The 24,570-nt window shown below is 34.8% G+C and overlaps 2 protein-coding genes across 2 annotated transcripts in view; one reads left to right on the top strand and one right to left on the bottom strand.

Moving 5' to 3' along the window:
- Nucleotides 1-24,570, top strand: part of LOC129948779 (protein FAM91A1) — a 43,642-nt gene that overhangs the window by 11,560 nt on the left and 7,512 nt on the right. The window contains exons 2-7 of the mRNA XM_056059798.1: nt 8,762-8,846; nt 8,921-9,130; nt 9,193-9,380; nt 9,444-9,544; nt 9,612-10,452; nt 10,506-10,633. Of these exons, the coding sequence (XP_055915773.1) occupies nt 8,762-8,846; nt 8,921-9,130; nt 9,193-9,380; nt 9,444-9,544; nt 9,612-10,452; nt 10,506-10,633 (1,553 nt within the window). The remainder of the gene's footprint in view (nt 1-8,761; nt 8,847-8,920; nt 9,131-9,192; nt 9,381-9,443; nt 9,545-9,611; nt 10,453-10,505; nt 10,634-24,570) is intronic.
- On the bottom strand, nt 17,452-23,648 carry LOC129948780 (delta-1-pyrroline-5-carboxylate dehydrogenase, mitochondrial). The gene is made up of 8 exons (XM_056059799.1): nt 23,253-23,648; nt 19,363-19,839; nt 19,098-19,269; nt 18,858-19,045; nt 18,562-18,784; nt 18,144-18,511; nt 17,945-18,063; nt 17,452-17,870 (listed from the first exon to the last, which is right to left on the bottom strand). Exons 1-8 carry the CDS (start codon nt 23,297-23,299, stop codon nt 17,755-17,757), a joined length of 1,710 nt encoding a protein of 569 aa, XP_055915774.1. The 5' UTR covers nt 23,300-23,648; the 3' UTR covers nt 17,452-17,754.

Raw genomic sequence — 24,570 nt, forward strand, 5'->3', positions numbered from 1 at the left:
TCTCCGAAGAGGCTTGTTTCATGGCTGATTATTGGTTGAATACTTGTTGTTTTTTTTGTTGACCTCCGATTGAAAATAATGACTTGGACCATATGTAGTCCTAACAAGAAAGGGCAACAGTACCACCTATTGTAGCTTTATTACGTTAGAAGTTTCCTGATAGCGTAAATTTACATTTTGGTGACGTCAATTATTGACCAGATAATGCGATTTTATACCGTTCGATTTTTTTCTAGAAACCTTGGGGTAAGTTTAGATTACATTAGAAACTTGAAAGTAAAGTTATGGATATTTTATGTGAAAGCATTCCTTGTCAAATTCGAAAATAAATTAGTAATAATTCTTAAAAATAGTGTCCCAAGAAGTGTTTTGTAGACTGAACTGAAGCTTGAGGTTAATGAAGTAAAATTGTAAGTTTGACATTCATGACACTTAACTTTCCAGTATAGTTGCCTTAATTGGAAGCAATTTTTTGACAGCTGGCCAATCAGATGCTGGAAACTTGCCATAATTTCAAGTCCCTAATGTCATCTGAACCTGCCCATTGTTTTCCACATTTCAAAAGTCCAAACTTTATAGTGAATTTTTTTTTTGAGAGGAGGAAATCTTCAAAAGACACTTGGCCGTATTCGACACCAAGTAGTGTGAGACTCTTAACCACTAAAACCACCTCTTCATCAGGACCAATCTTGAAGGATCGACTTCCGATTTTTCTTTCTTTACTTTGTACAATCATTTTGGTGGAAGTTTAAACTTTAAAACTTTCCCATGTTTGTTTTAGACCATAAGCTCATGAGGCTTGGTTCTTCTTAATCTCCGAACATGATTTTTTTATATTCAAGACGGACTCCATTTCAGAATTAGTATGACTTTGCAGTCTCTGGTTGTGCGATACAGCGTATTTTTTTAACAACTTCTGTAACGATTTCTATTTGTAAGTCACGATGTAGATCGGTATTTCTTATGTACCAAGGTGTATTAACTATTCCACGAAGGACTTTGTTTTGGAGTTTTTGGATGATTTCGGTATTTGTTTTCTTTGTACAGCCCCATAATTGGAATCCATTGGTCCAAACAGTTATTATTAATGATTATTGGAATATTGTTTATCTTTTTATTTGTAAAGTTTATATGTGAAGATTTTGTTTCATTGAGTTTGATACGCAATTTTTCGGTCCAAGCTCTCACTGTATCGACATTTTACTGCTGTCTTAGAGACACATTTGTCGGGTACCAAAATTGCGGTATCATGTGATTACCAACTGGAATATCCCTTGTGTATAGTAAATACAGGGTAGGACCTAGGACACTTCCTTGTGGTACACCGGCTTCTATTTTCTTCAATTCCGAGTATTCTTGATCGTACCTTACTCTAAGCAATAAACAATCGGTCTGAGATGTACGATTTTAATATTTCAATGTACTGCCTGGGAAGATCCCTTTGCAGTTTGTACTCAAGTCCCTCATGCCAAAGCTTGTCAAAAGCTTGAGCAACATCTAAGAAAATAGCTGAACATACTTGTTTTTCTTCTAATGCTTTTTTTATTACATCCGATATTCTATGAACTTGGTCTATCGTGGAATGTTTATTTCTAAAGCCAAACTGATGGTTTGGGATTTCTTCTATGATTTTGCTAAGTCTATTCAAAAGCAGTTTTTCAAAAACTTTTGCCATAATTAGTATAAGCGAAATTGGTCTGTAAGCCGTCACTACTGTAGGTGGCTTACCTTCCTTTGGTATGACAATTACTTCAGCAATTTTCCAATGGTGCGGGACATACCGGTGCTTAAGGCATGCATTTATTATATATTGGAGTTTTATGAAGGCTTTCAATGGCATTTCTTTCATAACCTGAGCAGTAATTAGATCGTATTTCTTTAAGTCTTACAATTTGTATTTCACTTTCATCTATCTTATCAACAAATTGTATGTTATTTTCAGCCGCGTTTGATGAGTATGGCTTTAAAACATTCGCAAGATGTTCGACGGAAAGGTTAACTTTTTCTTTCGGGTTACCAATCCATTTCCCATCTTGAGATTTCAAGTGCGAGTTTTGTAACTGCGGTCTTCTCAGGCGCTTGGCTGCTTTCCATAGCGAAAAATCGGTTGAATCATCATTTGTTAAATTCCTTAGGGATGTACTGAGTGAATCATGTTTGAATCATGTTTGAATTTGTAAATTTGTTTTTTAAGATTGTTGCTTATACGGTTAAACGCTGTTTTATCATCTGGAAATCTAGTATTTTGCCATTTTTTTCGACCTCTTCTTTTCTCTGTTATCAACTCTCTTATCTCTAAAGGATATTTTATTTCATTTTGTCTTTTATTAGAAAATGTTGGAGTACTTTCTTCAGCGGCCTGTTGCACATCAGCAATAAATTGTTCCACTTCATGGTCAATTTGCTCGATTGTATCCATGGGAGATCTTAAATTTATAAAACTTAAAAGTCTTTCTCTAAAATCATTTCAGTTTGTTTTCTTATTTACAAGCTTTGGATTACTTTTTTCTAGTACTTCCGATTCATTTAGTGATAGAATCACTGGAGTATGATCTGATGACAGGTCATAATTACCATCGACACTAATGTGATTTCGTTTGATTCCTTTTGCTACGAAAAAGTCAATAACGTCTGGTATTTTGTTGGTATCGGAAGGCCAGTAAGTTGGCGACCTGGAGGAATAGAATTCGCAATTGTATTTACGGCCTGCTTGGAAAAGTCTTTTGCCTTTTGTTGATATAAGTCTTGAACCCCAATGGGTGTGGTTCGCATTGAAGTCACCGCCAACAAGAAAGTTAGGCCCAAGAAGATTAAATAGATCTGTATAGTCATCTTCTGTCGGGGAGCGCTTTGGTGGGCAGTATATAGCTGCTATCTTAAACTTTCATACCAATACTAATAGTTGTTACTTGCATATTTTCACTAATAAACTTGGATACTTCATAATGTTTTAAGCTTTCTTTTATAAGAATCGCCGATCCACCTCTTGCCTTGTCAGCTGGATGTGGAGCGTGGTAACATGAATAGTTTTCTATTACATTATCTAGACTTTGCCCATTGGAGAAATAAGTTTCGGACACCAGGCAAATATCGATATGTTCTAGATCTAAAAAGATTTTTAATTCGGATGAATGTTGTATAAGACCGTTTACATTCCATGTAGCGATTTTAAGTGTTCTGTCTATCATTGTTTTTTAAGAGCGACTTTTTCGATTAGCAGTATGATATTCAAATCCTGTTTATCAATTCTTTTAAGAATAAGTTGTAGCATTTCTTTTATGGAAGTCTCTTCATTCCTCCACACATTTTTAACAATCTGAGAATATGCTTTCTTTTCATCGCTTTTACTTTGAACAGCCATTTTAGGCGGTTCCTTCTTAGTATTGTTTTGCAGCAGTTAAATCGGTATTTACTGTGTTTCTCGGTTTGTCTCTAGCAGATGTATTTTTGCTTCTGAACTCTTGGAATTTTTTGGCAACTGGGCAGGCTCTATAGCTTGCCGGGTGATTACCCTTGCAGTTCACACATTTTGCTTTCTGATCTTTGCTCATAGGACAATTTTTAGTTGCATGTTTTCCTTCGCACTTTACACAAGCAAACTCTCGGTTGCAGTATTTTTGGGTATGACCAAAAGCTTGGCAACGTTTGCACTGCGGAGCAACTTTAGATTTTCGAAGTGTTTTAATTTTAATAGCTATACCCAAGATTGATCTTACATTAGAAATCTCCTCAAGACTTTGTTTGCAGTCAAAAGTAAGCATGAATAAAGGCAGTAACCTTTTACTTGTCATCGATTCTCCAGAGGAGTTTTTAATTGTCTTAAAAAGATTGACTACATCAAGGGCTTGAAAGCCTTTTTGTACAATATATAAAGACCACTGGCTACCACTTTTATTGACCTTGTAGCTTTGTTTTCATATGAGTCCAATGTTATTTTGTGTTTGCCCAATTTTTCAGTGACAGATCTATACTCGTCAGCTTCTTCGACTGTGACTTTCCAGTTGTCTTTGTTGTACGATGTGTATTTGCAAGCTTTTTTAGTACATTTTTCTATTATTTTCTTAAGATCTCCAAAAATTGCAAATCCTGAGATCATAATTGGCATTGGTGTAATTTTTTTGCATGAGATATTGATTTAGCAACAGCTACCACTTTAGTTCCTGTAATCAACTCTTTTTTATTTTCGGTTTTAGAGCTTTTCTGATTTCTTGAACGAGTCTCGGGACTACGTGGTATTCTTATTTTTCTTTTTCTCAGTTTCAAACAAGAGCACTTCTTCATCAGTTTGATATTCAGGTTCAATATATTTTGGACTTAACTGAATCGTGGACTCTGAATCTTTCTTGTCAAGCAAGGAAACTTTCTCTTCGAGTTTTTTCACTTGCAGCTGAAGACTTTGAACTAGAACTTCAAGTTGTTTTCTTGCCGCTATTTCAATTTGCTATTCTTCAAAGTAGTTCTTTGATTTGATTGGTCTTTCTCTTTGATTTTGTTAGAACTCTGTTGATCTGTGATGTCGATCTCTTCATTGATCTTGGTTCCTTTTTCGCTGATGTTTTTAACATCTATAGTATTATTTGAGGTTGTTGATGATGTAACCCCTGAAGTAAATTTGTTTGGGAGAGTTCTTTGCATCTTTGAACTCCGTCTCTCAATATTTGTAAGCAATAATTGGTCCTCCCAGAATCCTTAGGACCAACCTCGTAAGAAAGTGGATTTACCAGTTTCACTGGAGTGACACCTGGGGTATTTAATCTTGTCGTTTTGTTCATTGCCATAATTTTGTTAACTTAGTGTTCGTTCTATAAATAGGTCAGTTACTTCTATCCATAGTTTATATTCAGCCGCCCCACAGGGTACAGACGCAGACCAGTGTGCCGCACAATATGTGTCAGACGCTCTTGGATTTAATCGTATTTCTGTTCTTTTGCTCCTAGTTCCTGAAAAGATAACTCAGGTGACTCAGCTCATGGATCCAATGGATCCAACGCTTGTCGTTAGTTGGGTATCCAACGGGCACCGCGATGAGGTGACGATGCGATTTTGCCACGCCTTTACTTTATAGTGAAAAAATTTTAATACAAAATTATCACTTGTTGTTTTATTTTAAGCTTTAAGTTTAAAAGGACAAATAAATTACCCTTTACTAGCGACTTTCAATTGCGAAACTTAATTGTTAACATTTCGAGTCACTTATTTCTTCTGAAATTTCTCAACTTTAACTTGTTTCGTCTATTGGTCTGTACTTTGAATACAAATAATATAAGTTCAATAGTGTTGAAAAAATGTCACCTATTAATAATTTTCCTTTAGGAAAATATTTGAATAGATACTTTTTAAATAAGAAAAAAAAGCAAAGTCTTTAACCCAATGCCTCTAGGCGGGGTAAAGCTTACAAGTGTTTATAGGTAACGGTATGATCTCTTGTTCAATTTGATAAGCTTTACCTATAGTTTTAATATTGTTCTATGCATTGCTGTTCGTTGATGAATGTAATTTCAAGTCCAGAAGATACTGGAGGAGAAGATGATTTTTACGATGACGACAATGTTGACGATCCAGATTTTGTTTGCTCTGGAGATGAACTCTTGATTGATCATTGTTTGATGAATTCAAGTCAAATATTGATTGATGCAGTAAATGCAAGCGTCGACATAAGCGCCTTAGACGTATAAGTCACCAAGAGCCAAGGTTAGCTTTAGCATCATTGCCATCAACGTCTGTTGCTTCATTTGTTGCTTTCGAATCAAACGCCAGATCTAATTCCGCAACAAGTCCCGCTATCATATCTGAGCCTAATGTTACCCCTTCACGTTATAGCAAACGTAAACGCGACTGGAATGACAACGAATTACAAGAAAGTGCCCAGATCATTCGAATACAGGCAAATTCGTTGGTGTCTTGAATGCAATGAAGAATGATAATCAAGAATTCAAATCCATGTTGTGTAAAAAAAAATATGCAGCTGCTTGTACCTAAATGAAGTCGTTTTTCGTGAAGTAAAAGAGCTGCCTCCTGAAGTAAAAGCTTTGAAAACACCATTTTATTTCTTTCATTACTTTGTGACAGATGAATTCATGCAATATCTAGATGATTAAATGAATTTGTATGCGTGCCAGAAAATTGAAACCAATCTACAAGAGGTTCGCCAGTTGACAGACAATTGGAATCATGTTCTTCATGTCTGTATATCGCTTTCCAAATGTTCGTTCTTACTGGGGAAGATATTCGCTGGACGCAATCCGAACCACAATGTCACGAATAAGATTCGAACAAATTCGCCAGTTCTTGCACTTCAATGACAATTCGACTATGGTCCCGAATGGCCAGCCTGGATGCGACAAGTTGCATCAAGTTCGACCACTAATAACCCATTTCAACGAACGCTTTGGGTCTGTTCTGAGGCTTCATCGTCTATGTGTAGACGAATAGATGTGTGCTATGAAAATGGGTGGCAACCCTACACAGCAATATATGCCAGCCAAACCACATAAGTGGGAAACCAAGCTGTTTGTTTTTATGTGATCATATGGGCTTTGCATATTCCTTTGATATTTATTCTGGTGCAGGAGACAATGTGGTACCAGGAAATGCTCCGGATCTCGGAGCCTCGCCAAATGTCGTTGTTCGTTTGTCTAGCGAAATTCCAGACAACGTGAACCATATTGTATATTTTGATAATTTTTACACGTCCTTGGGTTTGCTGACGTATCTAAGAAGCCGTAGTATATATAGTTCGAGTGCCAAACATCAAATTGTCGAGCGATGCTGAGTTGACGAAGCGATAAGTAGAGCGAGGGTACTCTGAGGAATATGTCGCTTCAGCCTACGGCATAGATATAAGCAGCGTTTTGTGGTTGGACAACAAAAGTGTTCGACTACTTTCGACTTATGTTGGTGTAAAACCATTTCTTTCTCGAGAGCTTATTCCACCACCCTCCAAATCTTCGCGATGGGATAGAAAAAATAAGCAACAAATAGAAGTTGACTGCCCATTTATAATAAAAGAATACAATCGACATATGGACGGTGTCGATTTCATGGATGGTCTTCTCGGTCGGTATCATATTCACATGAAAACCCGAAAATGGACGAACCGCATCTTTTTCCATCTGTTAGATGTGGCGATTGTAAATTCTTACATCCTTTACATAGGGTACACAATGGAGTAAAAATCGAATTGCCAAACTTTCGCTCTGAAGTTGCTGAATCTTTGTGCATGGTTTCAAATGAAACGAAAAAACCAAGAGGTCGTCGAACGTCATCATCATCAGAAACGCAGGCATATTGCACCAAATGCAAAGTGAATCTCTGCAATTCAACGACAAAGTCGTGTTTTTTCACTTTCATCAACGTTAAGATAATATCTAACTATACACACATTGTTCAGTAACTTTTCTTTTGTTCTTACTTTAATTTTCAGATTAATTCAGTCAATAAATTATTATTTCCATAACTTCACCTGTGTGTGTTTTTTTTCATGTAACAACCTAACCCCGCCTTGAGGCGGTGTTAATTTGGTAAAAACTTGATTTTTTAGATTCGTTCATATCGCATCCATATTTGTAAATACAGATTTTTTGAACCAAATCAAAAAATAAGGTTAAAGTTATAAAAGCTTTTTTTTTAAATAAAATTTTAAAAAAATTGTGTAAACGTGAAAAGACATTAACTTGAGTCCAGGAAAACTGGATAACACCTAAATAATGGAATAAAATGTATTGAAATTAATTTTTACAACTTAATTGTATAAATGCATATTTAAAACACCTTACTATACTTTATTGTTTTATAATTCCCAAACTAAGCCATTTCAAACAACCAGAAATTTAAACATTGTAAACAAAAATAAAAGACTTAACACTTCGTTTATAAAGTCTAAACAAAGATAGTTTATTAGTTTATTTATAAATTCATTCACATCTTAATCTAGATGTTGGTACTCTTATTTATGTATTTTGTTCTTTTTCGACCAGAGTAAAGATAATAATCTTGTTTGAACGCACTGCTTCCTTCGATGCTAGAAGCTCTACTATAAGTAGTTTTCATTGCGTGAGAGCACCGGTATAAAAAGAGCATAATGTTAGTTTTAGGATCTCTCTCCAACTATCTCATCAAAAAAGGTGTTATCAGGGCTTGGTCTATCTTTTTGCAGAATTGTTTTTTTTTTCTCATTCTCAAAGAAAAAAAGAAGAAAACAACAAAACTTTTGCCATACATGGAACATAAGTAGGGTTAAAGATTAATCAGTTTGGCTATTAATTATAAATTGTATTCTATGCTGATTATTATGACATCACAAAGATACGAGTTGGCTAGACTCGACTTCACATGCTAAAATTTGATAATAAACATAGTTTCCAGAAGTTCATTGCTGTTCTGTATTTAGTTGAGAAAAAGACTGCAGATGGAGCCGAAGTTTCTTTCCTGACGAAGACGCGACGCCTCTCTAAACATAAATAAGAAATACATTTAAGTAGAATCCAAATGTTTTTCTTTTTTGTATTTTTTAGGCGATCAAAATTAAAGAAACAAAAGGTATCTACAAATTTCTTCACAAAGTTCTAAAATCAATTCAGCATCTTTCGTTACAAAAACAAAACATTTAAAACTATATTTCACAATCTTTTGAAAATAGAGATGGTAGTTTATATTTTCCCATCACAGTCTAAAAAGCTTATAGCAATATTTCGAAGGCGGTGTATAACTTTAACTTGTATAAAAGTTTATCAAAATTTATGTTTGATATTTTGTCCTACAGATTCTCCACAACAATCAGAAAGACTATGAACGTTACGTATTCAATTACAGCTTGAAAAATCAACTACGACATCGTGGGAATTTAGGTAAGTCCACAAAATCAAATAACTCACTTCAATAACAATATTTGAAAATTAATTGTATACATTTTTGTTTCTAGCTCGAAAAGTATTTCGCAATGAACAACGTTACTATGAGCTACTTGTGCAAAAAAGCGTCAATTGTCTTTGCCTATTCCCGTATCATTTGGCTGACATAATAACAAAAGGTTTACGAGTAACTCCATTTAATTATTATTTGGATGTAATAAGTACTTTGGTTAAAAATGATAAAAGTTATGATACATTGCCAAATTTCACAGCTGCTGATTGTAAGCCCCCACGATATTTTTTTTTCATAAGTGATGTTTAATGAATTTCTTTTTAAATTAAGGTCTAAGAGTTCTTGGAATTGGTCGAAATGAATATTTGGCATTAATAAGCGATCTCAAAACAAATACGTCCAAGTTGCTCTTTAGCAAACCAAATCCGATGACATTTTTGCCCAAATTTCCAATCAGAATCAATATTGAACCATGGTGGAAAGTAGAAGTTGGTTATGTCTTAGAAAGTGATATTAGGGTAAGATATTTAAAAAACAAACAAAAAAAAAGTTGCAAAAAAGAGTGTTCAATAAAATTTCAGTACGTAAATGATGCTGAGAGAAGTCTTATCGATGATTTGATTGATTTTGGCTCCCAGACAGCTGGAAAATGTGATTATGCTGTTATTCATAGTCTTTATAGGTTTGTTATTTCAAATGATTAAAAATTAAAGAACCTTATTAAACAATTTAATATAATTTTGTTATAGGAAAGGTCTTATCTATTTGGATGTACCAATTAGTGGAGAAGATCGAATATGCATTCCACCACTTCGTAATTTTGTAATGAATCGTGTTAGTGGCGATTATTTTGAGAATCTTCTCTACAAAATCTTTGTAAGCACCGATGAACATATGACCATGTCTGAGTTGGCCAATATGCTTCAAATTGACTTGGACACCGTCAAACAAGCAGTTTCGCTTTTCTGTCGTCTGGGATTTGCTAAGCGAAAGGATCCCCTCGATGATAGTTTCACGGCAATTTATCATCCAAGTTGGGACAAGAGCAAACGTGAAGCACATCAAGATGATCGTCCACAAGTTACCCCACTGAATTATCACTCACTGTTGATCAATGAAGATGGCACCGGGCTCATTACACAGGAGAATAGTCCAAAACAACAAAAAGACAATAATTCCATTGAATATGTTTCGGATGAGAACAATAGTGATTTTTCATTCCCAAATGTCCCCACACCATCGCCAGTGCAAGAGACGAAGAGAACAGTAACAACAACCACTGACAAGGGTAGTTCAGAGAATGAATTGAGTTCAGAGCTGGAGGATGTGAGTGAAGCTGCAAATAAATCATTGAAAGAAAGCCCCAGTCCGAAGAGTGGAAAACGTGTTGGATTTTTGTTTGATTCGACGTTGACGGCATTTTTAATGATGGGTAATTTGTCGCCAGGACTTAAGAATCATGCAGTTACTATGTTTGAAGTGGGCAAGTTGTGTGACGAGAGTATGGATACATTCCTGGCTGAGTTGGAGAAGGTATCGTTGCTCGATGCTGAGGGAGAGGGAGATGTTAGCAGATATTTTGCTCATGCAGTAAGTATAAATATTTAAATCTCAATTTTAAAATAAAATAAATAAAATTGTAGATTATTTTGCGATCAACTATAATTGCTTTGAGGAATGTGCTTCCTGGTGGACTGGATCTACTGCGATTAGAGTGTTTGGAGAGCTTAGATCATAAGACTAGAGATCGGCTCTTGGAAAAGAAATACAAGTAAGTTTGTTTTTTTAGTGTTTAGGGTTTTGTGTGTTTGTTTTCTTCGTTATTCGTAATATTAAATCACTCGATATTCATATTACTTTACGCCGAGCATTCCGGTTAAATTTTTAAACGTGATATATGTACAGTTATATCAAAATTATAACAACATTAATTTTATTGTCTTTAGCACTTAGTCAAAAAATATTAAATTTAACCATTTAATTTAATTAGTAAATATTTTGTTTAAGTATTTCAATTTGTTATTTTAAAAAGTAATATTGGTTGTTAAAATTTTGGAATTTATTTGCAGCAGGTTAAACTTTAAAAATAAAACATTTCGATACAAAATGTATTGCCATAAGTTCTATTACAAAGCTTTAAGAAGCTGTTGCTCAAAACTTCCATTTGAATTAAAACTGTTATCATATGTCAATTTGGTTAGCAAAACCACTGCGTAAGCTTTTTTATCTATCCTATTCTTTTGGGTTCGTTCCGAGTAGTTGGAAAACTGCATTTGTTCAGCCAATCTCAAAAAAAGATGAATCTTCTTCCCCGCATATTATTGACCGATGGCACTAACGTCCTTTCTTTCTAAAGTCTTGGATTAATTATCAGCTTAAGAAATATCTTCAGGAACGGAAGCTTTTTAATGACCGGCAATACGGCTTTCGTAGCAATAGGTCCACTCGTGATCTCATGGTTCATCTCACCGAACAGTGGAACAAATCTTTACATTGTTTTAAGATTATTGCACTTGATATTTCAAAAACATTTGATAAAGTCTGGTATCTTGCTCTTTTATCGAAAATGCGTTCTTTTGGATTTGACAAATCTCTTCTTCGTTGGATTAGACATTTTCTTTCGAATCCCTCAATTCAAGTTGTTTTGGACGGATTCAAATCTGAAACCTATAAAATAAATGCTGGTGTGCCCCAGGGTTCCGTTTTGTCTCCGACCTTATTCCTCATTTTTAAAAATGATCTTTTGTCTGCTACTTCTAATCCAATACATTGCTTCGATGACGATAGCACTCTTAGCTCTTCATATTCGTTTCCAGACTCAAAACCCTCCTATTTGGCTGTGGAGCTGCAATGGCAAAATATGATAAGCTCATTAATTTCCGACCTACACAGCATTGTACAATGGAGAATAAAATTTAATGCTTCGAAAACCCAATGCTGTCTTGTATCGTTAAAGCGAGATATACCCTTCTTGTTTTTTGAGACGTTGCAAGACATTTTTCTCTCCATTTGATCTGGCTACAATCTCCAAAACCTATATACATACGTCCGTGACTTGAATATAACCCTCATCTCTGGGCTGGTGCTCCAGTAACTTATTTAAACCTCTTGGACAGTATTCAAAGAAGAGCTTTTTTACCGTTATTTTTTTACGGACTATGCTCTAGTGAAATAACCAGTTGTATTCCTTTCCTTAAACAATTTAATCGAAATACCCGCCATCAGTTTACCCTTGATTCCAACTTCAGGCGTACTATGAAGTACAGAGATTAATTTTTTAGCCGTAGTACGCGAATGTGGAATGCCTTGCCACGCTCTATCTTTCCCTATCATTGCAAAGTTCAGGAATTCAAAATCAATGTACACCGACACCTCCTATCCAACTTTCCCTCTTTTCCTAATGCTCACACTGTGTCTTTGGCATATTAAAGGTATACAAAACCCTGTTAGTAAAACTTGTTTGTTTCAAATTCTACATAGAAAAGTAGTAATCTGCGTAAATCGGGGTTTCCGCTGTCCTGTTTCGCAATATCTTCAAGAAAAGATGACATCGCAAAAAGTAGTTCTGCGTCGGTTTAAAACCGCTTCTGATGAGAATGATAATGTCGAAAGCATTGAATATGCACTGTTCCTGTCTTTGGTGCCTAATATCAGTCAATCAAATTAAACATTTGAAATTAACTTTTTGCCATGAAAGAAATGAAAGTTGCCGCACGATCTTAATAAATAACATTTTAACGGAGTTTAAAAAAATTGAATAAGAAAAATCATCTTTTTTTCCGAATATTTGATTAGAACCCCCACTTGAAAATGCCAAATAACATAAGAAAATGGGCAGAGAATACTTCCATGTTTTTTTTTTTTTAATTTGAAGTCCTTACATTTACAACTTATTCCTACCACCACGGTTAACTATGGCCTCCTACATCTTGTTGGGTAAAGAATCATATAATTTCTTTATAGATATAGTCCAGAGAAATAGTGTGCCAGGCACTTTTTATTCCTTCAATGAGTTCCGCTTCAGTTGGATATTGCCTTTCAGACTCGTATACCTCGTGTGCTAGCCACCCACAAACATTTTCAATTATGTTAAGGTCGGGCGAGTATGGCGGCCATATCAGTAAGGGTACTTTTTGGAGTTCAATTAAATACTTTACGACCCTAGAGGTGTGGATAGGGTCGTTATCGTGTTGGAACTTCCATTCTAAGGACCTAAAAATATCCTTGATTGCAGGGAACGCCGTTCTTAGTACAAAATTGTATGCTGTGGTATTCAAACGATGAGTAAAAAATTGCAATTCAATAGTGCCATAGTACGTTATAGCTCCCCATACCATGACACTACCAGCACAGCTATGCAGTCGAACTAAAGTATGCTATTCTATCGAAGATTATAAAAGTAGTAAGCATTGTCATGGGGACCCTCCAAATTAAATTTTTTCTCGTCTGAAAAGACAACATGCTGTCACCCCTTCGTCCAGAATATAAGCGGCTCTGCAGAAATCGAGGCTTTGCGTCTTTCGAAATTGGTTGATAGGTGTTTTTTTTTTATTTTAAGACGCTTTAACTGTTCAGCATTGGAAGTAGTTCTTTGGACGTCCGGACGCTTGCTTTTACACCGGTTTTTTCCAGCAAGATTTGCTGTAATGACAGAAGATGGCCGGCCTTTCATATTTTTTCCATAGCTATGCTCATTTCTTAAGAATGGGAAAATAACTTTGCGGCTGCGGTTAATTTTGTTTAGAAATTTGATGGATTGATTGACCGCACTCACCATAAGCCTTTATTTTGGCCCTTTCGGCTTCATTTAATAGTTTTGCTTTCCCCATATTTACTAAATTTAGGCGCCAGTTTTAGCTGTCATTGAAATCGATCCGGAAAAATGTTTAAATCGATATTTGACGGTGTTTTCCTTTTTTTTTTTGAGAAAAAAAAGTTTATTTGCACATTGATTTTGCTCTAAAACTACTATTTTCCGGACAGAAATTCATTTTCTTAACAGCTGATACTTTTATTTTCAAAAGTGAAATTAATCGTTCCACTGATTTGTTTTCTAATTTCACACAATTCCAATGACAAATTTCAGTGAAAAATTTTCGTTGGCTTTCAATCAGGAAACATTTTTCAATGACAGACATTTTTAATGATAGCTAAAAACGACCTGTCAAAAAAATTCCAATGTTTGTTTTTAATGATGAAAACCAATTCTAGCTATAACTGGCGCCTTAATTGAAAATTATTTAAATTAAACTAATAATAACTTTAAAAAAAGAAAATCACGACTACTTACATACACAAATTATTAAGCGTAGAGTTGCTAATCGGCTGTCGCACGAAAAATACATTATTTTTTGTCACAAAATAACGGTTAATTTGCAGAACTCAAGTTTTTTTAAGAAAAAGAGTCAAAAAAAAGATATTGAGCATTATACATTTAAAATTTCCGAGTTATTTCCATTTACACTGAATGATTAGAGAGGGCGCTAATCGGTTGTCGGGCAGTGTATGTATTTACCAATGCTGATTAGGAAACTTCTACACCTAATGGCTGAAACACAAACTCGCTTCAGCTTCGACTTCGCCTGACGTTTACGACTTCAGCCATAGGAATTCAATGCATGCTATCACAATGGAGCTTCGACCTCACGTTTCGTTTGACAATCGTAAGGAAAAGAACGTAATGTAACGTAATGTGACTCCAAACGGAAGCTCTAGTTCAATTATCTGAACATTTGCTTTGTCTGACAGCTCATCAGTTGTAAAAAAATGTCAACAAACAAAATATTTGCTCTTTGGAGGGATGAAATAATAGAAATGTCATTCAAAACAACCTCGAAGCAGGCCCACCGTAACGCAGACGAAGCCGAAGCGTGTTTATGATTCAGCCATAAAGGGCTATCGACGTTCTACAGATCATTTGTTAATACGCATGACAGCGTATCACCTTGTCTAAAGCCTTTTTTGACATCGAAATTTCTGTAAAATTGTTTCCAACGTTTATGGAGCAGCGTGAATTCTCCATGGTCATCCTGCACAAACGGACGAGTTTGGCAGGGATGCCAAAACTAGACATGGCTCTATACAGCTCGTCCCTGCATATTCTGTCATATGCGGCCTTGAATTCGATGAAAAGATGTTGGGTGTCGATTTGGTGTTCTTGAGTTTTTTTTTCCAGGATCTACCGTAATGTGAATATTTGATCGACTGTGGACTTCCCTAGTCTAATGTTGATCTGCGTCGTCTTGGTTGAGTGGTTCTATCTCCCTTACAGCGGAATTCGGTTACATAATTTGGAGAAGTGGTCTTTTCATATTCTTAACATAGACTGCGGTTCTATTACGATGTTCCCCTGATCATCCTTACAGGCTTCGGTTCGTGGCTTGTACCCTTGGGAGGTTGTTTTTAACTTTTGGTAAAATTTACGAACCTCATTCCTGTTGTGACATCCCTCTATCTCCTCGATCGCGCTTTTCATGCTCTCTTTTTTTTCCATCTAGGAAGCCGGTGTTCCTCTATCCTATTCTGCTCGTAGAGCTTGTGAACAGCTTTGGTCCTCCTGTGGAGCGCCGTTTTGTATACTTCTTGTTTCGCTGCGTGCGCTTGCCGTCATTCGTCGTCAAACCAGGGGTCATAGCCAGGGCACTGCTCATTAGTCTTGTCCAAGAGCTCGAAGAATATGTCTTCATCTTTCTCCTCTGTCGGGGCACGCACGCATATTAGGATTAAATTGGCGAATTCAGCCTTGATACAGATTGTCGTGATGCGCTCGCTCACACTGTCCTTTTGCCTGAGTCTAGTTCCAACAACAAATCCACACCCAAATAGACGCTGTCTTTGTTCTAGGTAGACATCGCAGTCTTTTAGTTTGCGTTTGCCCTGTCCATCGCAATTCTTGGAGAGCGGTAATATCTTCATTGCAGCAGTTAATGGCTTCCGCTAATTGTTCGGCTCCACGTGGTCTGTTAAGGGACCTAACATTCCACGTACAGATCCGAAGTTCGTTGTCCGTATTTTTTTTGCGTGGGTTCTCAACAGTGAATCCATCCGTATCCGAGGCTTGTTGGTGCTTAGCAACTATGATGTTTTTACGTAGTCAGGAAGTCACCCCAACGGCACTACTCCCAACCTAAAGGGCCAAATCCTTAGTATAACTCCAAGGACGGGGAGCCGGATATCGATCCTTATAGACCTGGGCTCCGAATATGTCGAAGAAGCCTCATAAGGTGTTCACTAAGTAGGTTAACCTTACTGGAAATACATATAGACGCCACCGTTGATTCTATCTCGGGAATTCTTCCGCTGCCGTCTGGATAAAGAGAGGTGCCTTAGTGGAAACACCTCTCCCCCCTCTCTCGTTTGCTGCCCCAACAATTTTCTACTGGGGTTGGAACCCAATCTCCATTTGAGGTACTAGGCACCCGATGTTCACCGCGGGAAGAGAGTAAGTGTTGATAGACAGAGGTGGGTTTTGAGAAAAACCTGTGGACGCTTGTGTCCTCTTGAATGCATATGTCTACCATTTTATTATTATTAAATTTGAGAATTGTTCGCTCTGAAAGTTTACCTCGCTAGGGTCAATTATATTTGTTTTCATTCGAGAAGAGGAGGGTTCGGAAAAAATGATTCCCAGTGTGATTAAGAGCCGACTTCAAGGAGGCACCAAATTTTCAAAAATCTCTGCAAATCTAATTAGGCATAAAACCCTCTCGCCCCAAAAAATTATAACTTTTGGTTAGAATATCTTCAAAATCGTCACATAACTTTTTTTTTAACTGATTTGAATTCTAATCAACGTCTTCTCTTTAAATTTCCTCTCAGCTTTTTTTTTGAGTACATAGAAAAACATTATTTTTCAGGAGAACCAAGTCACATTGCATTTAACACCTTTTTGTTCAATTTCTCTTATTGTTAAACTTTGTTGAATATAGAACTCGATTAGGGTTTGCACAAGTGTTTGGAACATTATGGAAAATTTTGTTCGTGGTTTTTGCATTCAGTAACAATTCAATGACAATGACAAGATTTGTATTGAATTGAACGTTGAACTCAACTCCTTTTAAATGTCTTCTACAAAAATGACGATGGTGACCAAAATGTGTGTATTTAGAATGTAGACATGTTTTATTTATTTTGTTGTGCTCTGGTTCGTTCTTCAACGTTTTCTTATTTCTTATAATTTTTGCTTTCGATTTTCTTCTGTTTTTATGTACCTACATATGTTGTTCTGTATTAAATATTTGTTTTATATTGTGTTCGTAAAAAAAAAACAAATACAAATTTCGCCGGCAACACCACTTAAGCAAACAAAATCAAATACAGTGTTCTTAAGATTTCACAAATTTCTATCGCAAAATTTGTTGAGTCTCGTTTTATTTGGCAGCTGCTTTTTGTTTATCAGAAATTCCAACCAAACCTATCCTAACAGTTTTGGTTCAAAATCACATGATCCACATTTATTGGCGCCCTAATAAAATAGGTTAACTACCACCTGTTTAAAGCCCAAAAAGTTTGTTTTAATAACATATATTTCATAATCAATTCAGAATACTTATTTGCAAATAAATATAAGAAGTTCCAAACATTTTGTCATTATTATATTAATTTTAAAATGTTTATTCTTTATAATTTGTATTCTGTTATAGATTTACACTTTAATTAGACACAAAGCCACACTCACGACTATAGTTAATTTATTTTTGTATTAATATTAAATTAAATAATGTGAAATGCTATGATAAATATGTGAAACTATAACTTAGCCCCCTTTGCAACAATTTTTTTATTCAGTTTTTTTATTTTTGTTACCTTATTTGTTTTCTTATTGTCTTTAATTAACGTGTATCTAAATAGTTAACATTTATTCGAGCATTAAGAGAGAATTTTCGTATTGTCTTATTCCTTCATGTAAGGATATTCAACATCTGGCAGAGGAACAAATGTTTCCTTAATGGCTTGAGGTGATGTCCAGCGGAGAACATAATGTGGTCCACCAGCTTTGTCGTTTGTTCCTTTGTAAATAAAAAATAAATAACAGACATTTTATAGGTACGGACTTTTAAAGAATCTTAAAATAAATTCTTACCAGACATTCGACCACCTCCGAAAGGTTGTTGTCCCACAACGGCACCAGTTGATTTATCATTGATGTAGAAGTTACCAGCTGCCATTTTAAATTTATCCAGGGCATGAGTTAAGAAACACCTAAAAGTTGAACAAACCAAACGAATAATTAAAGCAAAATCAAATCAAATGTATAAAATTCTAGAATATTTTTATCTTACTCGTCAGTGGCAAAAACAGCACCAGTTAGTGCGAATGGTGTTGATGTGGTTACCATATTCATAGTCTCCTCCAATGCACTATCCTTATAAACGTACACAGTTAAAACTGGTCCGAAAATTTCCTCCGTCATTAATTTATCATGAGGATCCTTAGTTTCTACAATCGTTGGATTCACAAAGTAACCCTTCTTATCTGAGTAAGTTCCACCTACTAGAACTTCAGTGTTCGAATTGCATTTCGCATGTTCAATGTATGATTTGATGCGTTGGAATGCCTTTTCATCGATAACTGCTGATGTAAAGGATGAAAAATCTTGAACATCTCCAATTTTCAATTTGGAAGCTTTTTCAATAAGTCCTGGTTTAATCTAATAAAGAAACATTAGGTTTATAAGTTTTGATGTTGGTTGAAACTTACTTTAGACCATAATGACTCTGGAACATACATCCTTGAACACGCTGAACATTTTTGTCCACAAAATTCAAATGCAGCTCGAATAGTTGCTGCAATAGTAGTCTCCAAATCTGCCGATGGGTGAATAAAATGGAAGTTCTTGCCTCCACATTCTCCAACCAATCGTGGGAAGTTTCTGTATTTGTCAATGTTGTTACCAACTTGCTTCCACAACCGATTAAATGTTCTATAATTTTAAAGTTACACAATTTTATATCAAAATCAAGTAAAGAAGAAAGACAAAAATAGAAACCACTTACGGAACAGAACCTGTAAAATTGATACCAGCTAAATAAGGAGATTTAGTAATAGTATCACCAAAAACTGGTCCATCAGCAGGAACAAAGTTCACAACCCCATCTGGTACGCCTGCTTCTCGCATAGCATTAAAAATTCGCCAATTAGAAAGCACCGCAGTATCCGATGGCTTCCATAATACTGCACAACCCTGTAAATCAAGATTAGGAGGATTTTTATTCTCAGAATCTTTTTTAGCTTACCATTAGTGCTGGGGTATAGGCCAAATTGCCACCGATGGCCGTGAAGTTGAAAGGACTAACAGCAGCAACAAAACCATCGATACCACGATATCTCATCGAATTTTTAGTCACTTTAGCATTTTCGCTAATTGGCTGGTATTTTGTGCATTCTTTCAGAAAATACGCATTCATTCTGTTTGTTTGTTTGTTGTTTTTTTTGTTTTGTTTTTGAAGATTATATAAACACAAAAATTCAACATAATTCTAACAAAAATAATTCTCTTACCGTATGAAATCAACTAATTCAGCTGCTGAATCAATTTCAGCTTGAATAACAGTCTTAGCTTGACCCAACATTGTGGCGGCATTCAATTCCTGACGATATTTTCCAGCCATTAAATCAGCAGCTCGATTCCATATTTTAACTCGTTCGGTCAATGGTGTACGATCCCATTTAGTTTGTGCTTCGGTAGCAACTTCAATTGCATTCTCGATTATCTTTTGATCGGCCCAATAGAATTTGGCAATTTTGTGCGAATGATTGTGTGGCATCACCTGGTAGCGTACATCTTTTGTTTTAATTTCTTGCCCGCCAATAACAATGGGAATTTCTTCGCATTTATCAGCGGTCGATTTGAGGGTAGCTTTAAGAGCTTTTCGCTCGGGGGAATCCTTGCCGTATGATAAAATGGGTTCGTTAACAATTCCACAATCGGGTAGATTGGCACTTGGTACAACCGAACTAATGCAGCGTTCATGATATCTACAAAAAAAGAAAAGTTTATCAATAGAATTTTTTAATTCGATATATTTTTATAAACGGTATATGAAATGTCTTCTTATTGAGCGCACTCCTTTCTTCTAGGTTAGGTTAGGTTAAAGTGGCTGCGGATTAAGAATCCACACACTTAGGCTAAAAGAAAAGACATAAATCTAGAGAATTACTTTTTACAAGTCGAACCATTTTGAGGTTTTTATAGAGCGAAGAAGATATTTGATATTCTTTTTAGCTAGTTCACTGGGATTATCAAAAGAGAAGTCTCCCTGATGAATTTTGCGTCTTAGTGAAAGAGCAGGGCAAGTGCAGAGAAGGTGAGAGATGGTTTCCTCTTCTTCCTCGCCCATAGAGCTCCTGCAGAAGTCATTATAAGACAGTGTCCCGTAAGAACACCTATCAGAGAGCTAATATGAAGTCTGCTTTGAGATAACAAGTCTTTAGAGCGTTTTAGGTCCAGTGAAGGCCATATGAGTTTTGTAGCTGCGCATTTTGGTAAATTGTGCCACCTAGAGTTTGCTATCGCAAAAGCTGTTTCTTTTAGCAAAAGTTTACATGTAGCTATCGGTATACCTCCTTTCCTTTATCTCTTTTTTCAAATTCTATTCTTAGCAGGAGAAATATTTGTTGATATGTACATCAAGCAAGTGTCCCCCTCCAACAAACATTTTGTCTGACAATTCAATTAATGAAAACCAGCTTAATTATGTTTATCGCGTAAGCAAACGCCATTCTCTTAATTGAATCAGTCGTTCAACTTAAATTTGAATGCACACAAAGGAAACATCTGTTTACTTGTTAAATTTATTAAAACAAAATAAGATATGTATTCCAAAAAGTATATTCTCTTAGAATTAATATATGAATGCTATAAATGATTGAATTTGGGATCTTTAGAGGGCAGTTATAATTATTATTGGTTTCCATCATTGAAAATTTAATTTCGGGATCAATTTAAAAGCGATTAAGAATATCAATGCAGTGTCAATTTTTTGACTTCTTTTGGAAGTATACCACGGGGTTAAAAGACTGCAATTACGAGCAAAAACCATTTGAAGTAGTGTGTTATTAAACTAACATTGTTGGTCACTTTACATGAACTGAATAGACCTCAAAATAAATGAACTTTTGGTGCAATAAATGGTAATACGCAAATTAACATTAACAACTTTGAAAAGTTTAGTTCAAGAGTATTATTTTTGTTAATGGACACAAGATTGTGTACCATGAGCCTTAGACTTAGAGAGTATGTGTCTTCTTTGTTTAGTCAACTTAGCGACAGTTTTTATCACGCATCTCAAAGTGTTTGCAATAAAACACATTGCCCATCGATCATTAACTTTGTGATACTTAAACCTTTTAAAAGATGGTTTGAGCGTTAGGTTGCAACAAGACATCATTGTACCTGATGCAAGGTTCGATGTATAAACATATTCATAGCCTTGGCTGATTTAATTCTTGATTAAACATTCATATAAAATTATAAAACACAAAACTTTTGGCTTTGTTTGTTTATTCGAATTTGGCCACTGTAGTTCTTAGTTTTGTATGAACAACTTCCTTTGTTAAGGACAAACAAAATACTCGTGCTTTGTTAAACTCCTAAAGGTCTCTTTTCTTCTCAGAAGGTAGACCAGATTCAATGTATGTTTCTATCCATTCTTTTTTCCTATTTTTGGTTTCAAAATAAAGCTCGACTTATAGAATTTTTCAATTAAAAAATACCAAGCAGTGTATTTTTCGCACTCAACTTGTATATAGCAAAAAAAGAATAATATCTAATGAAGAAATGTCCATCAAGACTTAGTATGTTTGTATGAATTCTCTTTTCCTATTTTCGGTATCAAAATAAAGCTCGACTTATAGAATTTTTCAATTAAAAAATACCATCAAATCTTGGTTCATGAGACTTGTTTAGAAGTGTATTTTTCTCACGAAACGATAACTTCAAGAATATAGCAGAAAAAAATAGAATAATACCGAATGTAGAAATGTCCCTCACGACTTTGGAAAATATATTACATATAAATATATTTTAATTTCTCTGACAAAGGATCTGACTTATGTAATGCTTTGCCTTGGACTAAAACACCTCCAAGCCTTTGTTTAGATTTCAAGGTTTCTTCTATTCAAACTTAACATAAGTACACACCTTTTTTTATCTATATAACGACCAAGAGACATATTAAATCTTATAGTTACATATTAAAAATGTATGTTGTAAAGAAGTATTTTAGTTTTAAAAGTGTTTCCTTCTTATTTGTGTACATAAGAGTATACCTAGATCTAAGCTTATTAAACTGTTTTCTCAACTTGCTTATGTTCTTTATATTTACATCTTATATATGTAAAAACCCTCTTTAAAAAAAAGGAAGTTAACATAACTTAAGTGTCTTTTGCCTACCGTGTGTGTTTCCTATTCACTTTTGTATTTACTATGTTTTTTTTTTTTTTCGTCGTGTATTCCGGCCGTGAACTGAAAAAATCGATACGTCGCAAAATATTTCAATAAAATTTTGATTCTTTATTATTTTTTGTGGTTATTGTTGTTTTTTTGTGTTCGTGTTTTATAGCAACTATTTACATATAAATGTAACTTTTATATTGTTGTGTTTTTGTATACGCGGTTACATTAATTGTTATGGAATTAAATCGGTCAAGATTTTTTGTTTTGCATAATTTCAATTTTTTTTACAGTATTTATCACGTTGTTCTCTTTGGTATCTTGTTCTATTAATATGAATGCATACATTGTAACTACATAATAATACAAAACGAACAAACATATTGATGTTCTATTGTCTCTAAATTGGCAGTTTTTAGACATAAATTATTTGAAGTCAAAACAAAATAACACAAATGCCTGCCTTTTCCCTTTTTAAGAAAAAAAAACTAAACAAAAATATTACAAGTTTTGTAAAGATAAAATAAAATTGATTTTTAACAAATTAACTTGCCGCAGAAGCACGTACACGACTACGATGGGCAGTCTTTTTCATCCACACTTCAATTCAACACCCACCCCTATTCACTTTCACTTAAAAACGAGGTTTAAAGGCAACGAGATTCTTATGTAAGATCAAAATTTGCCTTTAATATTTTTTTCATTTTTACTTTACTAACTCTTGTGGTCGTCTCTCTGGTCTAACTGGATGAAGTTAGAGTTACACAAAGTGAGAGGTCTTTTGCTATTTGCAATCGAAGAAAAATTCCATTAGCTTCTTTTTATTTTTTATTTGTCAAATACCAGTTTGCCAATTGTGTACACAATCTTTTATAAATTAATCCCAATTGATTGAAAGACATAACTTTGTTTGAAGCTATAGATATTTTAATATTCTTTTTGTTGTTGCTGGTAGCAACTTTAGCCCTGTACCCTGTGTACCTAGTTGGATACTCACCTAAACGCCGCCGATTGCCGTGATATTCTTGGTAATATTGAAAACATCTTCTTTCTTCTTTAATTGATATTCCTCTTTTTTTGATTGAACTGTGAATAAATTAACACTTTAAGGTTTTTTCCACAGCAAGACCTTCTTTTTTAATTGAAGTTAATTCGTGATATGATATGCACTTGTACAAGGGCTGTGAGAAATCGATTTTTATTCAAAGAGCAGGTTCTAATAGAACTTTTTTCTTTTTCTTTATTCTTCAAATATTAATTTTATAATAGTGTGGTGGTAGGTATAATTTTTATTTTATTTAATTTTATTACAATAGGATCTCAGACTAATGAGATCAAAATTAGATGTGCGACTGTGGCAGGCAGAGTCGACTAAAATGTATGCTGAAAATAAAATTGTAGTGAGTGAATAGTGAAAATGAAAAAATGTTATAAAAGTTGATATACATATTTTTGTTGTATGTTTTTGTGAAGTCGAAAGAAACGTCACAACTTTTAATAAATATTTGACAGTCGAATGACAGCGCGAGAGGCTGCTTTCAGCGCTTGTTTTACAAAAATGGAAACAAAACAAGTTTGTCTGGATAAATTAAACAGGGTGTGTCAATGAATTTTAGATAAAAAAATAAAAAGTTAATTATAGAAACAATAAGAAAGTTTGTATGTTGTATGGATATTTTTGTTTTTTGGAATATGTAAGTGATTAAAAGTTTTAAAAATTTATGTTAAAATTGTTTTGAACAAATGAATTAATTTGATTTAGGATATAAATCAAGCTTTTCGTGGGCTCAACTTTCCATTACCGCAGCACGAGTTTCGGCTCACGGTTTTTTATTTGATAGATATGTGCAAATAAGTAATAACTATAGCAATTTCAGAGCTATATTTCTATTTTAAATTAATTTTCAAAGTTTACTTTTTCACATACAAAACACGCAAAAATGGTTGATTTTGACATTTCTTCCCTGTGTTTTGGTCAGTGTTGCCGTAATTGATTTTTGTTTTGTTGGAGATTTCTTTGTTTTAAGTGCTCAAATGCATAAAGTATTTTGCATATATCCATATTCGCACCCACCCCTAATTCTATAGTGACCCCAAGCAGGGGGGTTGCAGGGGGGCATCTAAGTAGGATTTTTTTTTAAACAAAAAGTGTTTCTTAAGCATCTTGCACATGAGCTGCGAACTGCGAAGTGTGGATGTTCGCATATTTTGGCTTTTCTTTCACATGAGCTTTTTTTCTATTCGCAGACAGCGACGAATTGTCAATTTATAATTACCTTTTTCAACAAACAAAACAAGAGTGTTGTAAATTTGAG

This window comes from Eupeodes corollae, chromosome 3 (assembly GCF_945859685.1).
Source record: "Eupeodes corollae chromosome 3, idEupCoro1.1, whole genome shotgun sequence".
Lineage (NCBI taxonomy): Eukaryota > Metazoa > Arthropoda > Insecta > Diptera > Syrphidae > Eupeodes > Eupeodes corollae.